This window comes from Lygodium microphyllum, chromosome 12, assembly GCF_053477565.2.
Source record: "Lygodium microphyllum isolate KBCC chromosome 12, Lygodium_microphyllum_v1.1.10, whole genome shotgun sequence".
Lineage (NCBI taxonomy): Eukaryota > Viridiplantae > Streptophyta > Polypodiopsida > Schizaeales > Lygodiaceae > Lygodium > Lygodium microphyllum.
In genome coordinates, this window is record NC_141146.1 from 90026572 (window position 1) to 90052560 (window position 25989).

At 42.2% G+C, this 25989-nt stretch overlaps 1 protein-coding gene across 2 annotated transcripts in view; it reads left to right on the top strand.

The window, feature by feature from the left end:
- OWL1 (DNAJ heat shock N-terminal domain-containing protein) overlaps positions 1–25989 on the top strand; it is a 176299-nt gene that overhangs the window by 77136 nt on the left and 73174 nt on the right. For both annotated transcript variants that reach the window (XM_087689716.1, XM_087689717.1), the window contains exons 7-9: positions 3139–3223; positions 3332–3385; positions 3992–4072. In XM_087689716.1, the coding sequence (XP_087545842.1) occupies positions 3139–3223; positions 3332–3385; positions 3992–4072 (220 nt within the window). The remainder of the gene's footprint in view (positions 1–3138; positions 3224–3331; positions 3386–3991; positions 4073–25989) is intronic.

Sequence of the window (25989 nt, forward strand, 5' to 3'; positions counted from 1 at the left end):
TATAAGTACCTAGACTCTAGAGCCTGTGAGATCGATCATCTTTGTCACATGATCCATTTTTGTATACCTTTTTGTATGAGATTGTCGACTTGGCTCATAATAAAGTTGTTGGTTTCATACTGGACTCTCGAGTCTTGAAATAATTCAACTCTCTTTTGCACTTTTGTTTGAGTAAAGTCTCTAAATTTATGTTTTAAGTCTATTGTACTAGTATTGGACGGTATAAATCGGATGCCATTGGACGTGACAACTCTGGTAGCCTAAGGTAGAAGGACATAACAAAAGGGTCCACTAGGGATTGCCATGCTAGCAAACTGTGATACAAAATAATCAACACTTGGGAGGGGAATGTGTGGGTACGTAATCTGTGCAAAAAAATAGCATGAACGTGTTCAGTTTGGAGGACAAGCCTCCACCATTGATGCACTTCCAATTGGGCAAGGAAAAGATGAGGACCTGAAAGCAAAAGGATGATGTGAATGATGTGGTAAATGAAGGTGTGGAAGCAGCAGAAGGAAGAGGTAGGATGGGTGGGACTTGAAATTGGTGGAGATGAAAAGGAAGTGAATGCATTAGATTGGATTTGAGAAGTTAACAGTGGAAATTGAAGTGTAAATAAAGATGACACAACAACATTAGATAGAAAGGAAAACTCAAAGAAGGAAAGCTAGAAGAAGTATATATAACCACCTCTACGTGTGTCAATGTACAAAAATTCGTCCTCTTCATCATAGGACTTATTTCATTGTTAACAAACTGAAATTTATCCTCTTCATAACCTATTTCAGAATCTTCATTGAAGTAGGAGCAAATGAAGGACCAAAAGTAGAAACTTGGGTACCTTGTGTAACCAGCCTTCCTTTTGTGGATGGGTGGTAAATCTCTGATTACAACTTAATTACAGCAGCAAACAATGAATGCAAATTTGAAAATACAAATTTACCTACTGATCTTGGACAATGCACACCCGATTGACCCCAAAATTAGCGTCCCTTTCGGTATTCATTTAACTTAATTGAAGAAGAAGTTGATTTACAATGGGATTCTCCCGATCCCCTTCGCAATCCAAACTCCCCTTGCTGTCCAAAGTGACCGACAAGTCTTCAATCTGATTTGCTCCTTGATTCCGGCACTTAATTGACCTTTACTCACTTCATAGACGATGGAAATGCCCCAAATTCAATGATTGACTAGTCCTCCACCTAATTTTAGCTGAAATTCATATTTAGCCCAGTTGAATCCAAGTCTTAAAGCTTCCAATTTTTGGCACGCTTCCTGAGGCTACTTGCTAAACTCTACTTTCTATTGTAAATTAGGATCTATAGCAGAAAAAATTGCAATTTCTTAGCCTCCAAGGGTCCAAATGCTGAGATATTCGGAGCAAGACTGTGAAATGGCTGGGAGATGAGAGAGAAAGCTATAGAGAGAAAATTCTGAGTTTTGTTGCGAAGAATGATTGAAAATTTGTCAAATGCAGCTGCTGCCCTGCCACAACAGCTTGTAGATGCAAAGAACTGAAGAAAATCAGTCATTTACTACTGTTGCCGTGTCTCAATAGCCTGTAGATGCTGTCACCTGTTGTTGATTGGTCTTCTCCTGTCCCTGGATGCCTCAGAAGGTCCTCCGATGGCTGCAAATCAGACCAGTAGCATCTCCTCCCTCTCTCTTGCAGGTTGAAAGTACTAAACATGCCTCTCTCTAGCCTCTAAAGATGTTTTTCAGTTTTGCATGGGCATTTTTGACAAGTGGTAGCCTTCCCAAATGGTTTTTCTAGTATTATCCATAATTAAATATTAATTTTCAGTCTTTAAATACTGAAAGGTAATCTAATAATTATTTCAGTGCCTTGAAAAATAATCTGACTGGCCAATAATTAAATTGGCTAGGTATTTTCCACTCCGGAGTGTCTTTGTGCTATCTTTGACCATGATATTGGCGTTAGGTAACATTAAATGCTACTTCTCTAGTGTTACCAACTGACACTTATGGCCAAATGAATGAACTAGGCCAACAACTGGCACCAGATTCCACCAAGTACTTGTGCGGCATGACTTGCATCTTTTGCCTTTGACATCCAGTGATTTCCTCGGGTCATGGGCTTGTAAATTTACTTTAACCACAATTGCACCTCACATGTGCAACATTTGCTTAATCATGTGATTAAAAATTAATCCACATGTTAAGTGAGGTTTCAAAAATACATGTCCTCATGACACCTTGCATCGGAGTAGATGGATCAGGCTGAAATAATGGAATATACTTGGTGTTTCTTTCTCCAGTAAGGGGACCCATCCCAATTGGAGGCTTTGACATTCCTACAATATCTTCAGATTTATGCAGAACATCTAAAGGGAAGGAGTCTTATTTACCTTCAATGGCCCCTAAGCTTGATGCATAAGAATCAAGTCATATTCAGCCCGTGAGATCTGGAATATTTTGTAAGAAAACACAGCAGTGCAGGCTGTACTGTCCCAAAAACACATGGCTGAGACTGAAGATGACTGATCTGATGAAGATGAAAGCTCATGAACAGCAGTTGACAGCTCTTGGTAGCAGTGGAAGAGCAGGGCGACAACTGCAACCAGCAAACACAAGGCTGGAATCACCTGGTGGCAGCAAAGATGATGATGTGACTGCTGAATGTGCCCAGGCTGCAAAAGGCAGCTGATTTGATGGCAAGGAAGCTATACGGACTGTCCTGACTGCAAAAAGGAGTCTAATCAGGTGTCACCTGGCCGTAGACTGGATGGTAATGGATGCACTGGTAATGGACGAGGCTAAATGCAGGTGCCTGGTTGGTAGACAGCAGCAGGAACTGAGGTATCTGCTTTCTATCTAAAGGCACATAGGGTTTGGTATTGCAGACCACCTGAGCTGTGTACTCAGCCCTTGTATTAGACTTTTATTTCATTCCACGGAGTCCTTTATAGGGTCTTTTGTATCCATATGTTAACCTGGAATGTCTGTTTCGAAATGTTTAACGACAGAATTTTCTTTTCTGTTAAAAAAAAAGCATGCTAAGCATTGACCATATTTTCTGATTGCAAAAATTTTAGATGTGGGTGCCATTATTTAAAAGTAAACCCCTTCTTTATTGTTGCCAAATGCAAACAAAACTAAGTTTACTTTTTATTGCAGGTCTGGACTTGAAATTGAGGTTGGTGGGCAAAGAACTATTTCTGATCTCAGTGCTTTTGGCATGTTCTGCGCATTAGGCTCAAATGTAAGATTCCTAGAAGGCAGATGTTGCAATACATTGTTTACTGGAAAGTTGGTTTGCCTTTTATTTGTATATTCTTGTAAAATAGGATGCCATGGAAATACCATGCAGGGGATAATCTGGAAATTTCAGTTCATTCGAGGTGGGCAAGAGTTTAATATACCTGTAAGTTGTGCTCCGCTTTACTGTTTGTGTCACCATGAAATTTTTCTTGTAGCCAAGAGCGTGCTAAGCTTTGGTACCTCGTGGAAGAGAGTGTATTGTGCAGTGATTTTAGCTAGTGACTACCAGCCACTGGAAGAGTTCAATAACAAACTGTCAACCACACAAAAATTGAAAAAAAGAAGAGCAAGGAGATAAGGTCATTTGACAACATAGGGTGCCCTTTGCATCAGTGCCTTCATTTTTGAGTATTGGCAAGTATAATCTTATCAGGATCGACTGGCTGAATCCAGCATTACAGTACTTTGATGCCACCTTGCTTTAGCAAGCCGCGTTGCCCTCAGCTAGATGCATTTGCGCTTGCTCTTGTAGATAAAGAAAAGGTCAAGCACTTGAGTTTTGTGATGCATATTACAGTGTGCTATTTTTAAATGTAACCATGTGCAATATGGATGATTGGGAAATTAGTTATATTGTAATATGGGCAATACACAAAAGAATCACCATATTTACTATGGATTTTTGATGAGCAATGGCTCAGTTTTGTCTACAAGGCTGAAAAAGAATTTGCCTGGCATCTGAGCTTGTTCTCTTCCTTATTTTCTGCAGGTTCTCCTATCATCAAAATGGTCACCTTGGTCTGCTGTTGGGGCATTGTTTGTTCCTTCTTCTCTATATGCGTTACTGAAGGTCTTTCCTCTGTTCTAAATTGATATATACATGCTGGTATACAGTTGAAAGAGAAGCTTTCAGTCCCTTTACTTTACAAAATTTCTTAATTTCGGTAGCCAATAAGTGACATGCAAGGGAATGATATTTTACTTTTTATCAGAAAATTCTCTTATATGTATCAATTTCAGCTATGTTATGGTTAATTCTAGAAATCTTGAATTGATCGTCCAAATGTTTGGCAAAATACTCATCAACTATGAATGTGGCACTAATAAACATGTTTGGTAGGGTAGGATACCAATAAAAAATGTGACACTACTAATCATGTTTAAACATTGTTATTGTGAGCTCACTGCCTTACCAAACTTGGCATGACGTTCAAAACAAGAACTTCGCAATGTTTACTAATCACAAACTTGCAACTTATGCTCATCTAAATGTGAGCGCATCTAAGGAGTATTGAAGGAACATGAACACACACAAGTGAAATGACAAGCCCCTTCCTGACTCAGCTGCCATCACTGCCAACACAGCCACCGGCACTGCCTTCCCTGTTACCGCCCTGCTACTCCCCTGCAGCCTTGCACCTCCCTGCATCCTCACATCATCCCTGCTGCCGCCTGTCCTCTTCTTATCACAGCTTTCCTCCTCTCTTGCTGCCCCCCTCATCCACTTTTCACCTCCTCCAGTTGCCACCTCTTTCATGGTTGCCACCATTCCTGTCTGTTGCTGCTGCTGATGCCACCCTTGCTTTCGCCTAACCCAATCGCTAGCTTTGTTTGCCTACACTGCATATACAGCCTCTAGCCTGCTTTCTGTTGCAAGGCCTGCTACCCACCCCAACTCCGCTCTTTCTTTTTCGGCTGAACAACTGTTGCTTCCTTTCTTTGTAGAAGCATTCCCCTGACAGTCAAATAGCAAATCACTTGGGAATCAGGAGGTCTTTGGAGTACACATGCAATGGAAACCTCTTGTCCGATGGCAATGCATGCCATGGTGCTTGCCAGTCATATGGTTTGAGAGTTTCCCTCCGGAGGGAACAGCTTCAAATAGTCCGTGCTATGAAGAAAGAACTGCAGGAGTTTTTGGTCTTTGGACAGTTCGTGGGTCACTGCGCATCTAGGAGCATATCTTTGCGATCGGCTTCATTCCACCTTCCATATCGGCACCTTGCACATAGTAGAGGCGGTATTGATGGGGCAAGGCATATTCATGGTTTGCTTTACTTCAGTAGAGGTTGCAGGGGAGCTTGTTAACAGCTCTTTCATTGCATGTGCAAAGGGGATTATTTGCATAGTTCCATCGTACAACGACTTTACAATCTCTTCCTTTGGGTCTTTTCATAGGTTCTTGAGATGTCTTGTTACCCTTGTCTTCTTAGGTCTTGCGGTATAGTACTACTAGTTGGTGGACGACTTTGGGCGGCTCTTTGGCACGATACTCCCTACTTCATTTGTGATGCACTAATGAGAGGGGGAGTCCAACATTGTCGTTGCAAGGGCTAGCTTGGACCTCCATAGCCCCAATTGAGAGAGGGCACCTTAGGTGTGGCCTCTTGTCTTAGCAAAAAACAAACCCATCCCACCAACCCCCCCCTGCCGGACCCTTGCTCGAACAAAAAAATGAAAAGAAAAAAGCATAGCCTCCATTTCCGTCCCCATCTCCTTCCACATTCCGCAACTTGCCTTGTAGCAGAGTGGACCATTGTCTTGCTTGCCAAATACCCACACCCACCCCCACCCCTTGATATCGCTTCCCCATCCCCTCCCACATGAGGCTTCTTGAAATGACCTTCGGAATCCAACCTGTACATGAGGCATGACATAAGTCATACCAATGGCAAAGAACACTAAAAGAGTGGACATTAGACTCACCTCCCAGCCATAGAGCCAAACAGGCTCATCCTTGAGCTTGGGAGCGAGTAGCATACCAGGTCATGGCCATTTCCCAAGAGCTGGTGTCCCATTTTAAGCTATAAAAGGTCAGTTACTTGTTAAACAAGGTGAATTACTGGTTAGACCTTAATTAGTTCTTTCAAAACAGCCTCGAATCTTAAAATTACAAAAGTTTCTATGTCCCATTAGCAAATACCCAAACTTTTGGGAGGATCCACATCTATAAATAGGAGGGCTTCCCAGCCACTTGCTCTATCCTTGTTTTGCAAATTCTCCACCAGCCAGTGCCTACATCTAGTGCTGTCTATACCCCTCCTTTGGTGGATACCTCAGTTCGTGGTGCAGCCAGCCCTTGCCCAGCTTGAGGCACTCAGTTTGGACAACCCAGATTGCTGCGTTTGCTGCTGAAACCTCCATTGCAGACTGTCCACGTCATCAGCGAGCAGTTGCCAGCCCTAGAGGTTGTGTTTACACCAGTCCGGAGCTGTATGACAGCTGACATTAGCATCAGCCCTGTCGTGTGCATCATTCGAAGCAGGAGCAGGCAGTGTTTACAGCATTCTGCAGCTGCCTGCATTATACAACAAATCTCCAGCCTGTCGCCCCCGTTTCGGAGCTGTCCCACCTGGCATTTCTTCTAGTGCAGGTCGCCCTGCTGTCACTGCCACCAATCAGCCTGATCTAGATCGTTTCTCCATTCTGGTCTGTGTTTGCAGCAGGTGATTGCATACAAAGGCTGGTTCATGTGATTCAAGATTCATTCAGAGTATGATACACTCTTGAGTTGATTTTTGCCCCAGTCCATTTTGAGTACGGAGGTTCAAGGTTTTGCATTCACACTTGCATACTGTGTTCTTCTTCTTTCATTCTTGAGTTACTTTTCACCTTTGAGTTTTACTATATTCTATTGTTTTGTTTTGTCATACACTTTGTGTTTATCTTCTTTGCTTGAGTATTTCTTTACATGGCATCATTGCTAGGTACTCATTTAAGAAATAAAGAAAGAAAGTTATATTAGCATCCACAAAAGGCGAAATTGGCCTATGAGACCAAAATGTTATATCTGAAAATTTAGGAAAATTTCCATGCTCCAAAATAGCTGACATCTAATACTATAACTATCTAAATGGAAAATAAATAGTGAACAATACATAGCTAATGCGTACAAAATGATGTCAAACCCCGATATAGTGTGGATTTGCTCAGGAATCACTCTCATCTCAGGATCTCTCTCATGGGTTTGTCTAGCATAGAGAGGTTGAAGCGGCAAGGTAGGGTCCCTCTATGATAGCGTAGTATCGTTTGTATCTGTAGATGATGCCTCCTGTGAGGGTGTGGACCGGTTGGACGTGGGCGGCGGGCTTTGCATCTCTTCATGGTTGTGCCTAAGGTCGTCCCCCGTGGTGGGGCCGTTGGTCGGAATAGGGAGGGCGTTGTGATGGAGGGAGTAGTCGATGCTCTATAAAACTTTGTGAGTGCATGCTGGTATGTGGCTCCATGTCTCTGGTGGTGGGTTTGTAAGAGATGCTCTTCATGGCGGCATAGCTCTAGCAAGAAGAGCTTGAGATATCTCTAATCCGGGAAATCCATAACCGTGGATAGTGGCCCAAATACCTCTCTGAACAAGCAATGGAAGTACCTTCAGATCTCATACTACACCATGTATTTACACAAGTAGTGCTCCTCTGTCTCTGGCTCGAGTTGACAAATCTGGCAAATTCTATCCTTCAGGGGGAGGAAGTGTGTGCCGTTTCTACTTCTCTTTTCGGAGCTGGTGTGAGGATGTACAGAGCTGCCCAATGGCACATCGTACATCATGAGATAGGTGTGCATCCATATAACTTGGCCGGACAACAAAGCCGTCAAGGGATATATGTAGAAGATGCTTTCGGTAGAAAGCCATTTTCATCCTCAATTCCTCCGTAGGTGTTGCCCATGTCCTGCTGATGTGGTTCAAGCTCCAAGTGGAGGCAATCCAAGTTGTACTGTAGCGGTGGGAGGTGATCCATGCGTAATCCATGTAGCTGTAGCAATGCCTCTGTCAGGGCATACCAGCACTCAGTATCTCCTTGTAATGCTAGCTGTCAAGATGATTCTAGTGTGAGCTGGGAGTATCTCTTTGTTGGCAAGGTCCAAAGCCTATGTAGAAAAGTCATTGATTGGAAGAGGGCCTCCGTGACTAGAGATGGTGCTCCCATATTTACTCTGATAATCTCTTGTGGTATAGAGGGCTTACTTCAAACCATCCGCGAAATCATCAGTACTAGGGGTCTCTCCATTTACTCCTCACCCTCATATTTCTCCTCTTCCTTGGGTAGTGGTTGATTATGTTGTTGGAGGACGCGGAGCTGAGAGTGAATGCGACGGATAACACACACACACACATAGAGTAGAGAGAGAGAATCTCTTGTGGTATAGAGGGCTTACTTCAAACCATCCGCGAAATCATCAGTATTAGGGGTCTCTCCATTTGCTTCTCACCCTCATATTTCTCCTCTTCCTTGGGTAGTGGTTGATCATGTTGTTGGAGGACGCGGAGGTGAGAGTGAATGCGACGGATAACACACACACACAGAGTAGAGAGAGATAATCTCTTGTGGTATAGAGGGCTTACTTCAAACCATCCGCGAAATCATTAGTACTAGGGATCTCTCCATTTGCTTCCCACCCTCATATTTCTCCTCTTCCTTGGGTAGTGGTTGATCATGTTGTTGGAGGACGCGGAGCTGAGAGTGAATGCGACGGATAACACACACATACAGAGTAGAGAGAGCAGTGAGTAGAAAGGAGAGTGAGCACGACACCTTTCTTGTTCGGTACAAAGACTAGTGTACCTCTTTAGGTTTTAGATAGATATATATGAAAGTACAAATGTGCTAAGGGTGTGTTCACACCCGTGCACATATAAAAGGCACGATGGCCCTTTATTCCCAACAACCTCCCACCTAAAGGCAATGTGCCTTAAGAGAAGAAAAGAATCAGCTAAGTCTAGGTATGTACAAAGCTGAAATACATATACCTATTCAACTTCCATCATCTGTCGGCAATGAGCGAACTGCTCTGTTGGAAGACACTTCGTGAGAAGATCTGCAGGATTATCATCTGTATGCACTTTGACAAGCTCAATGCTCTTGCTGTCAAGTACATCTCTAATGAAGTGATACTTCACCTGTATGTGCTTTATCTTTGCATGAAAGACGGGATTTCGTGCTAGCACGATAGTACTCTGACTATCAAAATGGAGAACAGGTACCTCTGTAATTCCAAGCTCTCCCACAAGACGTGAAAGCCATAAAGCTTCCTTGCATGCCTCAGTGGCAGCCACATACTCTGCCTCTGTAGTAGACAATGCAACACACTTTTGTAGCCTGGAGATGACCGCTCCTCCTGTGAAGGTAAACACATACCCAGAAGTGGACTTTTTGCAATCGGCATGACCAGTATAGTTTGCATTTGTAAAGCCAATGATAGATGCCTTTTGCTTTTCAAAGCAGATGCACAAATCTTTTGTGCTTTTGAGGTATCTCATAATATCTTTCACTGCTTCTCAATGCTTTTTACCAGGGTTTGCCATGTATTTTCTAACCACTTTCACTATAAAGGCAATGTCAGGACGTGTCGCAACCATAGCATACATCAAACTGCCAATAGCTGAAGCATATGGTATCTTGGCCATTTCAACCTTCTCATCATTAGACGTAGGGCTGTCCTCTGCACTGAGTTTCACATATGGAGGCAATGGAACTCCAATTGTTTTCCCCCCCTCCATATTGAAACACTTCCTTGGAGATATACTCCTGCTAAGATAGATAGAGTAATCCTTTTGACGTATCTCTGAGTATTCGCATGCCAAGAATGTGATTTGCATCACCAAGATCCTTCATGTCAAAGCTGCCATGAAGACTTTGCTTCAGTGAGTCCAAGGCATAAGTATCCCTGCCAGCAATCAGCATGTCATCAATATACAAAACCAAGATAATTAGGCTGCCATATGCTACCTTCTTGGTGTACAAGCAGTGATCCACTTGACTTCTATGAAAACCTTGAGACTACATAAATGTATTAAACTTATGATACCATTCTCTTGTTGCTTGTTTCAGCCCATACAAACTCCTTTTGAGTTTACATACCATCTTCTCTTTCCCTTTTGCTACACACCCTTCAGGCTGTTGCATATATATGTCTTCATGCAAATTACCATGTAAGAATGCAGTCTTTATATCCATCTGTATGAGCTCCATATCTTTAGCTGCAACCAAGCCCAAAATGGTTCTCAATGTAGTCATCTTGACTACAGAAGAGAAGATCTTATCAAAGTCAACTCCATGTTCTTGCTTGTACCCCTTTGTAACCAATCTTGCTTTGTACTTTGGCGAGGAACCAGAAGTGACCTTTATCTTGTAAACCCATTTGCATGGAAGGGTTTTCTGCCCTTTAGGCAACTGCACCAAGTCCCAAGTGACATTTTTCTCAAGAGATTCCATCTCTAACAACCTGGCTTTATATTATTTCTTGTTGTCCTGTCTGTCCTTTGCTTCCTTAAAGCAAAACGATTCACCACAGTCTGTCAACATGACATAATCAGCCACATTGTTTGCACCAGGAATGAATCTTTTAGATTGTCTAGTAGTCCTAGACGATCTCCTAACCCAATGATCATTGTTTGCTGGCTGTTGAGCCTGCAAATTTGCATTTTCAGCATGCTATCTTGGCATTTCAGCCTGCAAATCAGCATTAACAGCTTGCTGTCCTGGTTGTTTATGCACATCTAGTGGCTCATCATTAAGGGTAATGGTTGGCTGATCATTTCCAGCATTACTTTCTGCATTTGCAGGTTCATTTACAGCAGGTATTTGTTGCTGTACAACGGGCACATTTTGTTGTGCAAAAGGTATTTCTTCCCGGAATATAACCCTATAGACTTCCTCTGTTCTTTTGGGCTGTTTGTGCATGCGATCTTCCCAGGAGATAACATCATTGCTGTGTACTACTTTTCTTTTCTCGGGATCCCATAATCTATACCCCATTTTACCTTCATCACCATATCCTAGGAAAATACATTTACAGGACTTTGGCTCAAGTTTGCTGCGTTCTTCCTTACGTATGTGCATAAATGCTTCGCAGCCAAACACTTTCAAGTGTGCATAAGAAGATGGCTTACCCAACCACGCTCCTTGGGAAATCCCCCCATCCCCCCCCCCCCAAAGACCTATTTGATGACTGATTAATCAAATGTAAGGTTGTCATAATAGCCTCTGCCCAAAAACCATGACATAAAGTAGCATGAAACAACATTGTACAGGCCTTGTCTTGAATGGTCCGATTCATACGCTCTGCAACACCATTTTCGGGCGGATTATGAGGGGTAGTAAGCTCCCCCTTTATCCTTTGCTATCACAAAATGCGTGAAAGGCCTTGGACACATATTTTCCACCATCGCTAGAATGAAGACATTTAAGTGTCTTATCAGTTTGATTCTCAACCAATGCCAAGAACTTTTGAAACTTGTCAAGCACTTCGCCTGCGCTAAGAATAGGGTAAACCCAAACCTTTCGTGTAGCATCATCGACAAAGGTGACAAAGTATTTCTTCCCCCTAAAGATAACCTTGGCATCTGATATACATCGGAATGTACTAACTCTAGAGGAGATGATTTCAGTGAAAGAGACTTCTTATGAGATGTCTGTGTATGTTTACCATAAATACAATGATCACAATGCTCAAAATTAGCATAACGAAGACAAGGCAAGTAACCCAAATGAGAAAATACTTTCATTTCAATTTGACTCATGTGTCCTACCTAGCCATGCCACAAAGAAACACTTGGCTGCTCGGTCACGGCAACAACATGGTCACACACACTAGGTACATGGAGAGGATACAAGGTATCGCTTTTACAACCTCTGGCAATCACTCTAGATCCCTTACAGATCTTTCATTTCCCATTACCAAAGATGGTATGAAATCCATCGTCATCTAGTTGCCCTGTGCTAATCAAGCTCTTCTTGAGCTGAGGTACATGCCGTACATGCTGAAGTGTGAAGACAGAACCGTGCTGAAACTGCAACTGCACATTGCCAATACTTGCAATGTCACATGTATAGTTGTCCCCAAGATGGATAACACCATGTCGACCCCCTGTATAGTTAGAAAACCTCACAATGAGGGGTGACATGAAAGGAAGCACTTGAATCTAGAATCCAAGTATGCATGTCATTATACGTATCTGCAAGTAAAGCATGTGTATTAAAGTGTGAAGAGACAAAGAGTACGTCATTCCCACTGTCACTGTCATGAGTGACTACATTCACCTCTTCAATTTTGACACTGCTCTTCTTAGGTTGACTCTCTTTCTTCTCTTCTTTGGTATCATTTGTCTTCTTGCCCTTTCCTTTCTCTTTCTTCCATTTGTAGCAGTCACGTTTAAAGTGACCCTTCTTGCCACAATGATGGCATTCAACATCCTTGCCATGTGACTTATTGCTTCCCTTGCTATCAGATTTTCCTTTCTGTTGTGATCTGCCCCTAGTATGCAAAGCACTGGAAGACTTATTGGATGCATTGTTTTGCCGACTCATTTCTTCCACGAGTAGAGCACTCTCTAGATGAGCATACAAAAGGATCGCATTAGAATTGCTCATAGCAGTCCTGAATGTATCCCAACTCTCTGGCAAAGTGCAAAGCAAGAACGTAGCCTTAACAGTCATCTCTTGCACATTAAGAAGCTTGAAGAAGCACATGACTTTGTAGTCTAGCAAAAACAGTGCTATAATATCCTGTTGCAGAAGAACTGCACAAAGCCGATTAAGACCAAAGAGGCAAAGCCCGCAGATATGGAACAGGAAGATTGGGATGAGTTAAATGAGCTTGCATGCTCAACCATTAAGCTATCAATTTCTGATGCCTTGCTGTTTAACATAGAAGGTTTGGATTTTCCTAAGCTATTTGGACTTGACTGGAAGAGCTGTATGCACAGAAGAGTGTTGCAAGCAAAGTTTATTGGCTAAAAAAGCTTATGGATTTGCGTATAAAAGAGGGTACAGCAATGTCTACTCACTTGAGTGAGTTTAACTCCATTTTCAGTCAACTCGTTGCCTTGAAGTTCATGATTGATGAGCAAATGCAGGCTCAAATTGTCACTCAAGTGACCAAGGTACAAGCAAAGTACAACAATAGATGACCACGTAAAAGCAGAAATTTCAGACGTGCAAATAAATTTTCAGAAGCACTAAACCTTGTGCTACAGCACTCCACAACTGATTACAGCTGTTCCAAGAACAAATACATCACATTATATAAGAAGTCCCAAAATTTAGCCTCAATTTCCGTTGTTCATGCACCTGCAGGCACAAAATTTGACACGACGGATAACACACACACACACAGTAGAGAGAGCAGTGAGTAGAAAGAAGAGCGAGCATGACACCTTTCTTGTTCTGTACAAAAACTAGTGTACCTCTTTAGGTTTTAGATAGATATATATGAAAGTACAAATGTGCTAAGGGTGTGTTCACACCCCTGCACATATAAAAGGCACAATGGCCCTTTATTCCCAACACGTGTGGCTTTTCTATTGTGTTAGAGGCTGGACCTCCATATGGGAGCCCCATAAAGAGATGCTGGTGTGACCAAAGTATCAAAGAGCTAGAGCTTCGTCCGAGGCTCTCGAAATTGTATGCGTGAACATTGGCTCTCCATCGCCCCTAGAGCCGCATAGTCTCATGTCAGTCTATCCTTTGTTTGCTCACCTCAAATTGAATCTCAGTTGTGAAAATGTAATGCCTAAGTAAACATATCTCTGGACCACCTCCACTATCTTTTCTCCATATATGAAATGAGGTATTGATTGTCGAATCCACTTGGAGGAATTGTTAGACACCATAATCTTGGTTTTTCCAAGGTTCACTGTGAGATCCTTGTCTTGATAGAAGGCCTGTAGTGCATCTAGGTGGTGTTGTGATCCCTTTGATCTGCTAGAGATGAGAACTATGTCGTCGGCATATAGTAGTATGGATATCAATGTCCCCCCTAGGTTAGCTCTCTCCCTTGCAAGTCCATCAATGTAGTTTGATATCTCATCCAATATAGAGGCCAAATAGAGGAGATGAAAGTAGGGATCCTTGTTTTACCCCAATGGTGATGGTGATCTCTTGCGACAGCCCTCTTGGTGCTTGTACTCGCCTTGTAATACACTCATATAATGCTAATATCCCTCACCTCATCTCCATCGGGATCCCTAGCTCTTGTAGTCTTTGCATGAGCCTAGCACGTGTGGTATTGTGTCAAAGGCCTTATGAAAATTCATAAAGCAGCAGTATATCTGCCTCTTGTGTGCCTTGTTCTCCTTGATGATGACCCGAAGTGTTAGGATATGATTAAGAGTGGAGTAGCCCCTCCTAAACCTTGTCTGTCCACATGCTCAATGTTGGTGCTTCTTTGCACATTTGCTGAGCTCATGCTCTAGTATCAATCCATATAGCTTGGCTAGCACATGGCCAAGCATGACTGTCCTATAGTTCGTAGTAGCCATGGGGTCTCCAGCTTTTAGGATTGGTACTATAGTATTAGTTGACCAACTAGCAAGGAAGCCTTCACATAGGGCGGTGTTGAATAGGTGGGCTAGAATGGGTGCTAGGGTGTTCATGGCATGTGATAGATGCTCTACTACTAGTCCATCATGGTCGTGGGCCCCATCGTTTTGGAGTCTATCAATGGTGTCACAAACCATTGTTGTGTTGAAGAAGGTAGATGTTGCGGGTTTATCCTCTAGTGGTTGGAGCAATGGGGGCTGCCCATGAACTTGGTAAAATGAGGTAGCATATGCATGCCACTTGTTCATGTAGGTGATGGGTGTATGGGCTTAGGGCGCTTGGAATGCTTTCCATGCCTCCTTGCTATCTTGTCCCAAGAATACCTTATAAAACTCATGCTCCAATTTGGATAGAAATGCCCTCTTCTTCTGCCGCACTAGGCGGCAAAAGATCGAGCATGTTTGGCTATGTGTATAGGTCCCTCGTGCTTTTCCTTCCTAGAGACAAAGACAGGTTTCCTTGCATTCCTTGTCATACTAGCTATTTTGTGGGACATTCTTATTTGGGGGGGTGGTATGAGTGCGTATGTGGGAAAAATACATAGCAACTGAGGTGAAAAGTGCTCATGCGAGCTATCATAAAATTCTCCAGGGGTGTGTGGGGGTCCATACCTCTGCAAGCTTCAATAGAGATGATTTGAGTAAGCACTCGTCAATTTGGTGAAGTTGCATTTGGGGAATCTTGGGTGGCTGCTCATTGGAGAGATCACCTCATATCTGCAAGTGATGGTAAATTGTAGGTAGGTGTGGTCGGCTACCCTTGCTAGGGGATGAGGGGACACTATGACGGATTGTATGTCAGGGATGAGGGATAAGGGCCCTAGGAGATAGTCCACGGTGCTCGCTTCTAGTCTTTTTGTGGATCCTCCAAAGGGGTTTCCTTCTGTACATCTAGATGCATGCTTATGTGGAAAGCATTCAAGAGCCTCCGATCTAGGCCATGTAGCCAAGCTGTTAAGGATGGCTAATCCACGTGCACCTCCCAAGGCTAGGAGGTGGTTACCATAATTTGTGCACTCAGTTGTGTCCTATGATGTCTGCCGACTGCGTCACATCTCCTTTGGTACTCTCTTTGTACATATGATTCTCACTCTCAAAGAAGGAAAATTGTCTCTGTGTTGTGCGAGCATTGAAGTCCCCCAACAACAAAACATCTCCAATGTTGAAAGAATGATTAATGTCCTTATATAATGGTAGATATGGTGACTCTCCTCCCCTAGGGTGCACATGGAAAATGTGCAAGGGAAAAGTATAGCACACATCCACATATATATCACGAGGGCAATTTGTATGTATCTAGATCCACATGAAGCGAGCCTCATCATCTCTGTGCATGACTTGTACCATGTGCTATGGTTGCTCCCTATACAACATAGCTACTCCTCTAGACCCTTTGGTTCCTCCTCATGATCCGCGGTTCTAGGGTGGCATGGTGTCTCCCATCTATATCCTCTCACCTCTGGCAAGTGTGTTCTCGGGCTCTGGTGTATCTTTGTATATAGGATGATGTTTCTCTCAGTGAAGGTCTCCTGGAATAGCCCTGCATCCGTCCTCATCGCTCTATTACAATTCCACCATATGAACTTCAAGTATGTCTCATAGGCCGTGCCTCGTCATTGGTGCCTATGTGTGATAATGATGCACCCGTCTCTATATACTGCCCATTTGCCAGTTTGTAGGCCTCCATAATGTGCGGCATGCACTCCTTGCAGTGGGCTACTTGGGCAGGTGTGAAATCATCCTCAAGGTATAATTTTTCTCCTTTGAGAGGCTTCCTTTTGGAAAGAAAAGCTCGTTGTGACTCTAAATCGGAAAATTTAATGATAAGGGGCCAACCCTTTTCTAGATCCTTCCATACGCCGCATTGCCCATCTTGGAGGGGTCCTCCACCCCCATTTTTTCGCGTATGATCTTGGCATATTCTAGAGAGCTCTTGTGACATTAATGTGACATTAAAAGTGACATTTAATGTAACGTTAAGGTCACAAATATTGAATGTGACATTAAAGTGACATTTAATGTGACATTAAGGTAAATCTAGGGGAACATGCACGAGAATGACCGTCCGGGCTCTTGGGCGCCCGAACGGGGTTAAGGGGAGCCTAGAGAGTAAGAGAGTCCAAGAATAGTAGGACTCACCAAAAGTAGACGGCTGGCAGAGGAAACGGGGGGAGTGGTGCCAGCACTTATCTAGGCGTGGTTGGGAGGAGAAGAATCACTCGTGCTTAGAGGTTTCATCGTTTTTTCTCTGTCTTTCCTGAAGCCATCTTTCATTGGTATCAGAGCCGTGTGGATTCCTGGAGCTTCAACGAAAGGGCAGTGATGGATTTTCAAGTGCCCTGCGATCTGTTCAGTCGACAGTCGATGGACCCGTAAAGCCGTTGGTCAAACGTCAAGTGCCCCGCTATTCAGTTAGTCGACAACGGTCGACGGACCCGTAAGCTACTGGTCAAACGTTACGTGACATGTCACGAAAAAATTGACGTGACGTGTAATTGTGGTCACGTAACGTATCGAAAGGGCAGCCACTTTTTCACGCCTGTTTTGAAAATGCGTAAGCTGATCGTGGGCCACCGAATCCTGGCCACACTTGTCTGTGAATGCCCTCCATGAACACACCAACAAAACTCGCATCCTTCTCCTTTTCACGGGCTGAAGTTGAAGTTATTTTCTGATACGTGTTTGATCAGTCGACTGTGTGTTCGGAATTCTTCTTTTCAGCCTCGACTGTATTTATATCACAAGTACAGGTTCAGCAGAAAGTAAATTCAGGAAAAGGACATTGATGGTCTGCGTGATTATTAAAGAAGGGAGCTGAATACTAGTCGTTCTGCAAAGAAGCTCCATTTTCTGCGTGACCGACTTTGTCCGGGAAGATAAAATCTGTTCCTTACTCTTCGGGTTTCTTTCCAAATCAGCAGCCATTGCCTGCCATTAAAATCAGGGAAGTACTTTACTTTGTATGCAAATTTCTTATCTTTGCTTTCCAATTCAGTGTATTAATGGCAGAAAGAGGGAAAGAGAAAGTAATGGAAGGTTCTAGTTCTGGGGACCACCCTATGGTAGATCCCTAGGAACTAGAAATGCAAGAAGAACAGTGGGAAGAATTTTTTGCTACACGAGAGCAATTTGATGATCTTACTGCTCGTGTGCAAGCTCAGGGGGTTCAAATGGAATTTTTAACTCAAACACTCACTGAAATAAAATCTCAATTAACTTTATTGTTGGAAAGAGATAAAAATAAGATAGAAACCTCGGATGTCCCATCTTCATCGAAAGATTTAGATGTGACTATGCAAGATCCTAAGGAACCCCAACCTTACCATAAATTGAGGGATAATCCAGTTCTAAAGGATATGAAACCACCTCAATTTTACGGGGAGGAAAAAGATAGAAATAAAGACACAATCTTTAATTTCCTCCAAAAATGGAAAGATTTACATAAACTAAAAAATACCCCACCACATCTCCAAACACTGGAGGCTAGTTTAACTTTGGGGCCCAAAGCATATAAGTGGTGGCGAACTTTAAAGGAGGCGAATAAAATACCTGAAACCTGGGCTCAATTTGAATCCGTCTTTTAGAAAGAATTTCTTCCTGAAAATGAAATGGAAAGAAATTGGGAAGATTGGGATTATGTCAGACAAAAGGAAAGACCCCTGCTGACATATCTGGAGGAATATCGTGAGATAATCCTCAAACTGGAAGGAATAGATGAATTCCAAAAAACAAGAGGATTCATTAGGGGACTAGATAAAACCTGTAAAAAGGAAGTAAAACGGAGTTTACCTAAGACGCTGGAAGAGGCAATTAAATTTGCATTAATTCATGAAGATAGTATGCGTCCAGGTACACTCACTAGTCTCACTGATACGGAGCCCAAGTCTAAGGAATTGGAAACCTCAAAATTTGTGGGCAAATTTAAAAGGAAAATGCCATTTTTTAAGGGTAAAAAACAACCTTTTGAAAAGAAACCATATATGAGGCCAAAGTTAAGTCCTGATGACTTTGATAAGGCCAAAAAAGAAAAGTTGTGTTTCAATTGCCTATCCCCTAATCATGCTGCTTGGAATTGCCCTCAAAAGAAAAAGGGGGAAGACAAAGGAAAGAATAAGGACAAGGGCAAGGGAAAAGAAAACAAATTCATGTAGTGCAGACCTTAGAATTAAAGGGCCATGAAAAGTACAAATCTTTAGAGGTCTTGCACATGGATGTACAACATAAGTGTTGTATGTCAACTTCTATGTGGCAGCCTACTTTTGGGCCACATGATTTACTTAGAGTACATGGATTGATAGCTGGAAAGAGGGTTAGAGTCATGATTGATGACTCTGCCACACATAATTTTATAAACTATGCACTTGTCAAAAAATTGAAACTTCCCCAACAAAAGAGTGGGGATCAATATGTTGTTCGTATGATGCAAGGCCAAGAGAATAAAATATGGGATACAATGGTATCCAATTTGGAAATTCAAATTCAAGGATATAAAGATAAACTTGATTTCCAAATAATGAACATGGAAAGAGCTGATATTGCTCTAGGGAGGGAGTGGCTATGGGGATTGGAACCATCCTTAAAACGTAGTTATCACCATAATACACTGGAATTTGAAAGGGATGGTAAGACTTTTGTCATTCAAGGTGAACATGAAGTATCTGATAATCCTTTGCTGTGTTCTACTGAAGTTCAGAAGCTGATAAAGAAGGAAGTTTGTGAGGTATATATGTTATGGTCTCTTCCTGTACAGAACACTTTTACTTTTTGTAATATAAAGCAACAATTTTTTTATGTTTGTGAGTTGAATGTTAATAATGAATTAAGTAATTTGTTAGATGATTTTAAAGATGTGTTTCCTTCTGATTTACCAAGTGGCCTTCCACCAGATAGGGGTGATATAAATCACCCAATTGACATAAATAAGGATACACACCCTATTTCTAAACCACTGTATAGGTTAAGTGAAACACAGCATCAAGAAGTTGAAAGACAAATTAAGGATTACCTGGATAAAGGGTTTATTCAACCCAGTAATTCACCTTGGGCTTCACCAATTTTATTGGTAAAGAAAAAAGATGGTTCTATGCGACTTTGTGTTGACTATTGTGCAGTAAGAAATCCCCAGGTGCACTGATCAATATAATTTCTTCATTACAATTGGGGGGCACTTAAGTAAAGCATAAGCACCATGATTAACTTGTACCGATAGAAGGGGTAATTCTCAGATTCATGGTTGGAGAGCATTATCGCATTGATTCCAAACCAAAAGCAATGCTTGCAACTAAAGGACTGGAGGCCAATCTCCTTGCTCAACTTGGCCTACAAAATTTTTGCAAAGGCCATGGCTCCTAGGGAAGCACATCAATATAAAAGCATCGATTTGGATTCATCAAAGGCAAGGGCCTAACTGGCAATGTGCTCAATCTTATGATTGCAATGGATTGAGCAAGAGCCTCCAAGTAGGAGGTAGTGCTACTTTAGCTTGACATAGAAAAAGCCTTGATTAGGTCAGTTAGCACTACATTGAGATGGTGCTAAAAGAGATGGGGTTTGCCCATAAGATTGTCTACCTCCCCAAGCTAGTGGCTAATTGTGTTCATGCCACTGTCTCACTTAATGACTTGCTTTTGCATTCCTTCCAAGTTTTTTGTGGAGTTCGACAAATCCCAAGACAGCATTTCGTACTAGATACGGGCATTATGATTTTTTGGTGATGCCTTTTGGCCTCACTAATGCACTAGCTACCTTTATGAAGCTGATGAATAGTGTTTTACGGCCCTATCTAGGACATTTTGTAGTAGTCTTCTTGGATGATATCTTGATCTTTAGTAAATCAAGAGAAGAACATTTGGAACACTTACAATTAGTATTCCAACTGTTAAGAACACATTCCCCTTATGCGAAGAAAACTAAATGTGAATTCTTTGCACAAGAGGTCAAATATTTGGGGCATATTATCTCGAAAGAGGGAATCAACATGGATCCAGAAAAAGTAAGGGCAATTATTGAATGGCCACCTCCAAGGAACCTGGAAGAGCTGCAGATCTTCCTAGGTTTATCTGGATTTTATCGTAGATTCATTCGAGATTATGCCAAAATAGCTGTTCCAATGACAGACCAACTTAAAGGGAAAGGGAAAAGTTTTAATTGGGGAATAGACCAAAATGAAAGTTTTCAAAAACTTAAGGTAGCTATTGCTACAACTCCAGTATTATTAATAGTGGATCCCAATAAACCATTTGTGGTTGAAGCTGATGCCAGTGATAAGGCGATAGGCGCGGTCTTATGACAAGAAGGTCGACCAGTTGCTTTTGAAAGCAAGAAATTAGATCGTGCAAAACAGAATTATTCTGTTTATGAGAGGGAGCTGTATGCAATAGTACATGCAATGAAGAAATGGAGGCACTATTTGTATGGTGCCAAACTTTTGATTTTATCGGATCATGAAAGCATTAAGTGGCTTAATGATCAACCGGATTTACACGGGCGTAAAGCCAGATGGGTCGAACTCCTTCAAGAGTTCGACTATGAGATAAGATATAGAAAAGGAAAGTATAATATAGTAGCTGATGCACTCAGCGGAATGCCCATCATTAATGAATTGAGTTTTACTCAGTTCACTTCCAACTTGCTTGAATCTTTAAAAGGGAAATGCCAGGTTGATCCGGCATATTCCAACATATGGGAAGCAATAAAAAATGGGGATCCAAATGAAAGTGCTTCTACTGAGGAAGGAATATCTGAGGATGTTCAACAAGGAAATGGAGCATCAGGGGTTGCTCAAACTGGATTCAAGTGGAAGAATTTTACCATTGATAATGGTTATTTACTCTACAAGGGTAGGGTATGTATCCCGAAAGATACAGAAATAAGACGCCAAATACTCTTTGAGTGTCATGATACCCCTAGCGAGGGACATCCAGGAGTTAATAAGACTTATAGTCTTATTAAAAGACAGTTCTATTGGCCTGGAATGAATAAGGACGTTCTTGACTATGTGGTCAAATGTAATAAATGCCAGGTTAATAAAGCTGAAAGACTGAAAATGGGAGGACTTCTCCATCCACTAGAAATTCCTTCGGGAAAATGGGAGAGTATCTCCATGGACTTTATTGTTGCTTTACCTAGAACACAGAGGGGGCACGACTCTGTGTGGGTGATTGTGGATAGGTTAACCAAAATGGCTAGGTTCATTTCAACTTCAACTGATGTTAAAACACCAGAATTGGCTAGATTGTTCGTAGAGAACATATATCGATTGTATGGCCTTCCGGCAAATATAGTTTCTGATTGGGATAGAAAATTTGATAGCCATTTTTGGCGTGCGGTATTTAGGAAATTGGATACTAAACTTAGCATGAGTGCGGTGGATCATCCCCAAACAGATGGGCAAATTGAAAGAGTTAACCAAATTCTTGAAGATATGCTTAGGGCATATGTAAGTAAAAGGCAAACTAATTGGAAAGAGTATTTACCGATAGCAGAGGTTGCATATAACAGTGCCAAGCACTCTTCCACTGGATATAGTCCATTTATGTTAATGTATGGGTTTCAGCCCAGAGCTCCTTTTACAGTAGGACTGCATAAGGAAAAGGTTCAGGCAGCTAAAGACTTTTTGGAGGATATGAATAGTATGTTAAAGTTTGCTCAAGAAAATATTAAAAAAGCTCAAAAACGAGCTAGAGCATATGCAGATCCTCACCGCAGAGACATCTCCTTTGAAGAAGGAGAATTGGTCTATCTTAAGGTGCTTGAACAAACTAAAACTATGAAAAAGGGACAATGTCCAAAGCTTTCACCAAGGTATTGTGGTCCTTTCATAATACTTAAAAAGGTGGGAGAATTGGCTTACAAGCTCCAACTACCTGCTGGGAGTAAAATACATCCAGTTTTTCATGTAAGTAAATTAAGGAAGAAGCTGGGTGATTTGGATAATCTAATCTTAAATGATGATATTGAGGAGCTCTTCAATGACCAATCTAATCCACATGAACCAGAAATAATATTAAATGTTCGTAATAGACGAACAAGGAATACTATTTATCAAGAATGTTTGGTTAAGTGGAAAGATTGTTCAGAAGAAAGCTCAACATGGGAGCGAGTAAGTACTTCAAAGAAAAGGTTTCCCGATTTACAGTTAGATCTTCCAAGTATCGTTTTCGAGGACGAAACCAATTCTTAAGGGGAAGGAAATGTGACATTAATGTGACATTAAAAGTGACATTTAATGTAACGTTAAGGTCACAAATATTGAATGTGACATTAAAGTGACATTTAATGTGACATTAAGGTAAATCTAGGGAAACATGCACGAGAATGACCGTCCGGGCTCTTGGGCGCCCAAACGGGGTTAAGGGGAGCCTAGAGAGTAAGAGAGTCCAAGAATAGTAGGACTCACCAAAAGTAGACGGCTGGCAGAGGAAACGGGGGGAGTGGTGCCAGCACTTATCTAGGCGTGGTTGGGAGGAGAAGAATCACTTGTGCTCAGAGGTTTCATCGTTTTTTCTCTGTCTTTCCTGAAGCCATCTTTCAGCTCTCTCCCTCTTTCCACCTAACCACCCGGACGTGCAAGGCTCAGATTTTTAAGTTTTGCATTCACAAGCTCTTTCTTCTTTGTCAGTGTCTTCTTCGCCACTTCAATCCATTTTGGAGAATTCAGCCACCTTTGCTTGCATATGTTTTACTATGGTCGCCCATGTATTAATCTCCTTCGTCATGTGTGTCTTCAGCTCATCTATTTCAGTTTGCATGTTGGGCATTGCTTCAGTGATTTCCCCCTCCTCCCTCTTGAGGAGGTCAAGCTGGTTTTGGTATTCAGTGATCTCATGCTGGAGTTCTTCAATCACCCTATTTCTCTCTTGGAGAGAGGCTTCAATGTCTGCCTTCCGAGAGGTGAAGTGTGCTGTATTCTCCTCATATATTTCATTCTTCCATTCTTGCACCTTCTAAGCCATCTTCTCTCTGATTTGCTGTATGGCCTTGTCACACATTGTTGCCATCATCTCTTTCATATTTCCTGTACTGTGATCTTGTTTTTTGTTCACGTCTCGGAGCACCTCTACGCTCTTCTTCATGTGAAAGTCTATCACCTTGTCGATGCTACTCCAAATGACCGAGTATTTTTGCTCTTCTCCCTTCTTGTGTGCTTGTTAGATGTTGGGGATACCTGGCTTTTCTTGAGGAAGCCCATTGTGGTTGTTTGTTTTCGCACGCGGGTGGTCAAAGGAATGCCATGGATGAGCCTTGTGGGATGTGACCAGATTGAAAAAGACCCGGTGAGGTAGAGGGAAGATGAAACTAGGGAGAGGGTGGGGGTAGATGTGTTGCAAGTCAGGGAGGGGGTATTTTAGGTTGAGGTGGTGTTGTAGGGCGGGATATTGCAGGTCCGGGTGGGTTAAGGACAGATGGGGGGTGGGGCACAGGCAGGGAGGGGAAGTGGTGCAGGGATAGGATGGGGGCGGGGCACTATAGGGCAGGGCGGGGGCGGGCAAGAGAGGGCAGGTACTATAGGTACTTAAGCCTTTATCCAAAAGCTCAACCTTTGAGACAAGTAAGAATATAGAGGGGAAGATGACTTCAAACACTTTATCACCACTTCAATCTCCAAGGCAACTTATGGCGAGAATCAAATAGGATTTGTATTCACAACTAGCTCGCAAGGAGTCCGACATAGGTGGAGATCCAACTAACTAGTTTGGATATTATCGACCATATGAAATCTCTCAGGCTGAATATGACTTGATATGCTCATGCACTAAGCACAACAACTTCTTGAAGGTAACAGTGTCCATTTCCCTTTAGATGATGTGCACAAGTTTGAAGATCTTGTAGGATTGTTGGAGCCTCTAATTGGGATGGGTCTCCCAATCAGAGATAGGAACATTGATTATGTATGTCCTTGCATTCTAGTTCATCTACACTCGTGGATGATACACAAGTTGATACTTCTATCCCTTCTTCGATACATTGTAAGAACATCCATCATCCATGTAAAGAGAGTGAAGAATCAGCCTTGTAGAAAAGGCCAAGATAATGGGTGGCTTTAAGATATCGAAAGACACACTTCACTAATGCCAATGAAATACTAAAGGGTTGTGCATAAATCTACTCAATCGGGAGACAACAAATTGAAGATTGGGCCTCGTGTGACATAGATAAATCTAGCATCCAATAGCTTGCTGATATAAAGCAATATCAAAGGATCCACTACTAGTATCAGAAGTGAATTTGAAACTAGATGCCGAGAGAGTAGATATGGGCTTGCAATCCTCAAACTGAAAGCATTGAAGTAGTTGTTTAATATACTTGGACTATGTCATGATGATGGCCCCCTCAAAGGTGGCAAATCGGATCCCCAAATAATAGTGAAGTAGACCAAGATTCGTCATGGCAAAGTTTAGCTGTAAATCAGCCTTAAAATGGTGCAATATTACCAACATTGGTCCTCGTAATCAACATAAAGCACACAAATAATAAAATGAGATTTGTGATGTTGAATGTAAGGAGTTGCCTCAGTAGGGCTATTCTCAAATCAGGATGCAATAGATGAGAATGTATGTGGGCCCGTGGAGCTTGCTTTAAACCATACAAAGCCCTCTTGAGATGACAGGCTTTGTGCTCAGAGTCTTTAACTGCAAATCTTGGAGGCTAAGAAACATTTACCTCTTTAGTGAGATATCCATGGAGAAATGTTGTCTTGATGTCCAACAGATGCATCTCCCTATGGAAGTGGGCAGCAAGGGCCATAATACTCTTGATGCTAGTAATGTGACAGGTAGGGGCGAAGGTCTCTTTAAAGTGTTCCTTGCTGTTGGGTATAGTCCTTGGCAATAAGGCAGACTTTGTACCTATCAATAGAACCATCGGAGTTTTGAAAATTTTTATAAACCCATTTGGTACCTGTTTGCACGCTTGCCATGAGGCAAGCTACATAGCTACCAAGTGTTGTTTTGATGGATGGAATCAATCCCTGCCTTCATTGCTTCCACCCAATGATCATTTGAAAAATCATCTTTATAACATAGAGGTTCTTCATTGCATGCTGTAGCCACAAATGCACATGCAATAAGATTACCTTGTTCCTTATGAGCGGAGGCTTGTGTGCAGGCAGCCAAAGGAAGAGGCTGCTTGCTGTCTTGAAGAGTGTCTAGCAGCCAGCGAGGGACTCTTTAAGGTTAGTGAAATTCAGTCCGTGTGTGCTCCAAGTGATCATGAATAGGGGGTTACTTATCGGACAAGGTATCATGATGCTGTTATGGCTGTAAAATCTGGTTGAATAGGTTGCTGTAATGTATCTGTAAGTGGTGGACATAAAGGCCGAGAGGACGGATCAGCCATGGAATCATGGTGGAAGAGTGTTAGTAGGCCATCAAGGATGTCTGAAGCATCAGTAATAGGCTGTTTTTGATAGTCCAGCAAGGGGTGAGAAGCATTTTCAGCAAAGATAACAT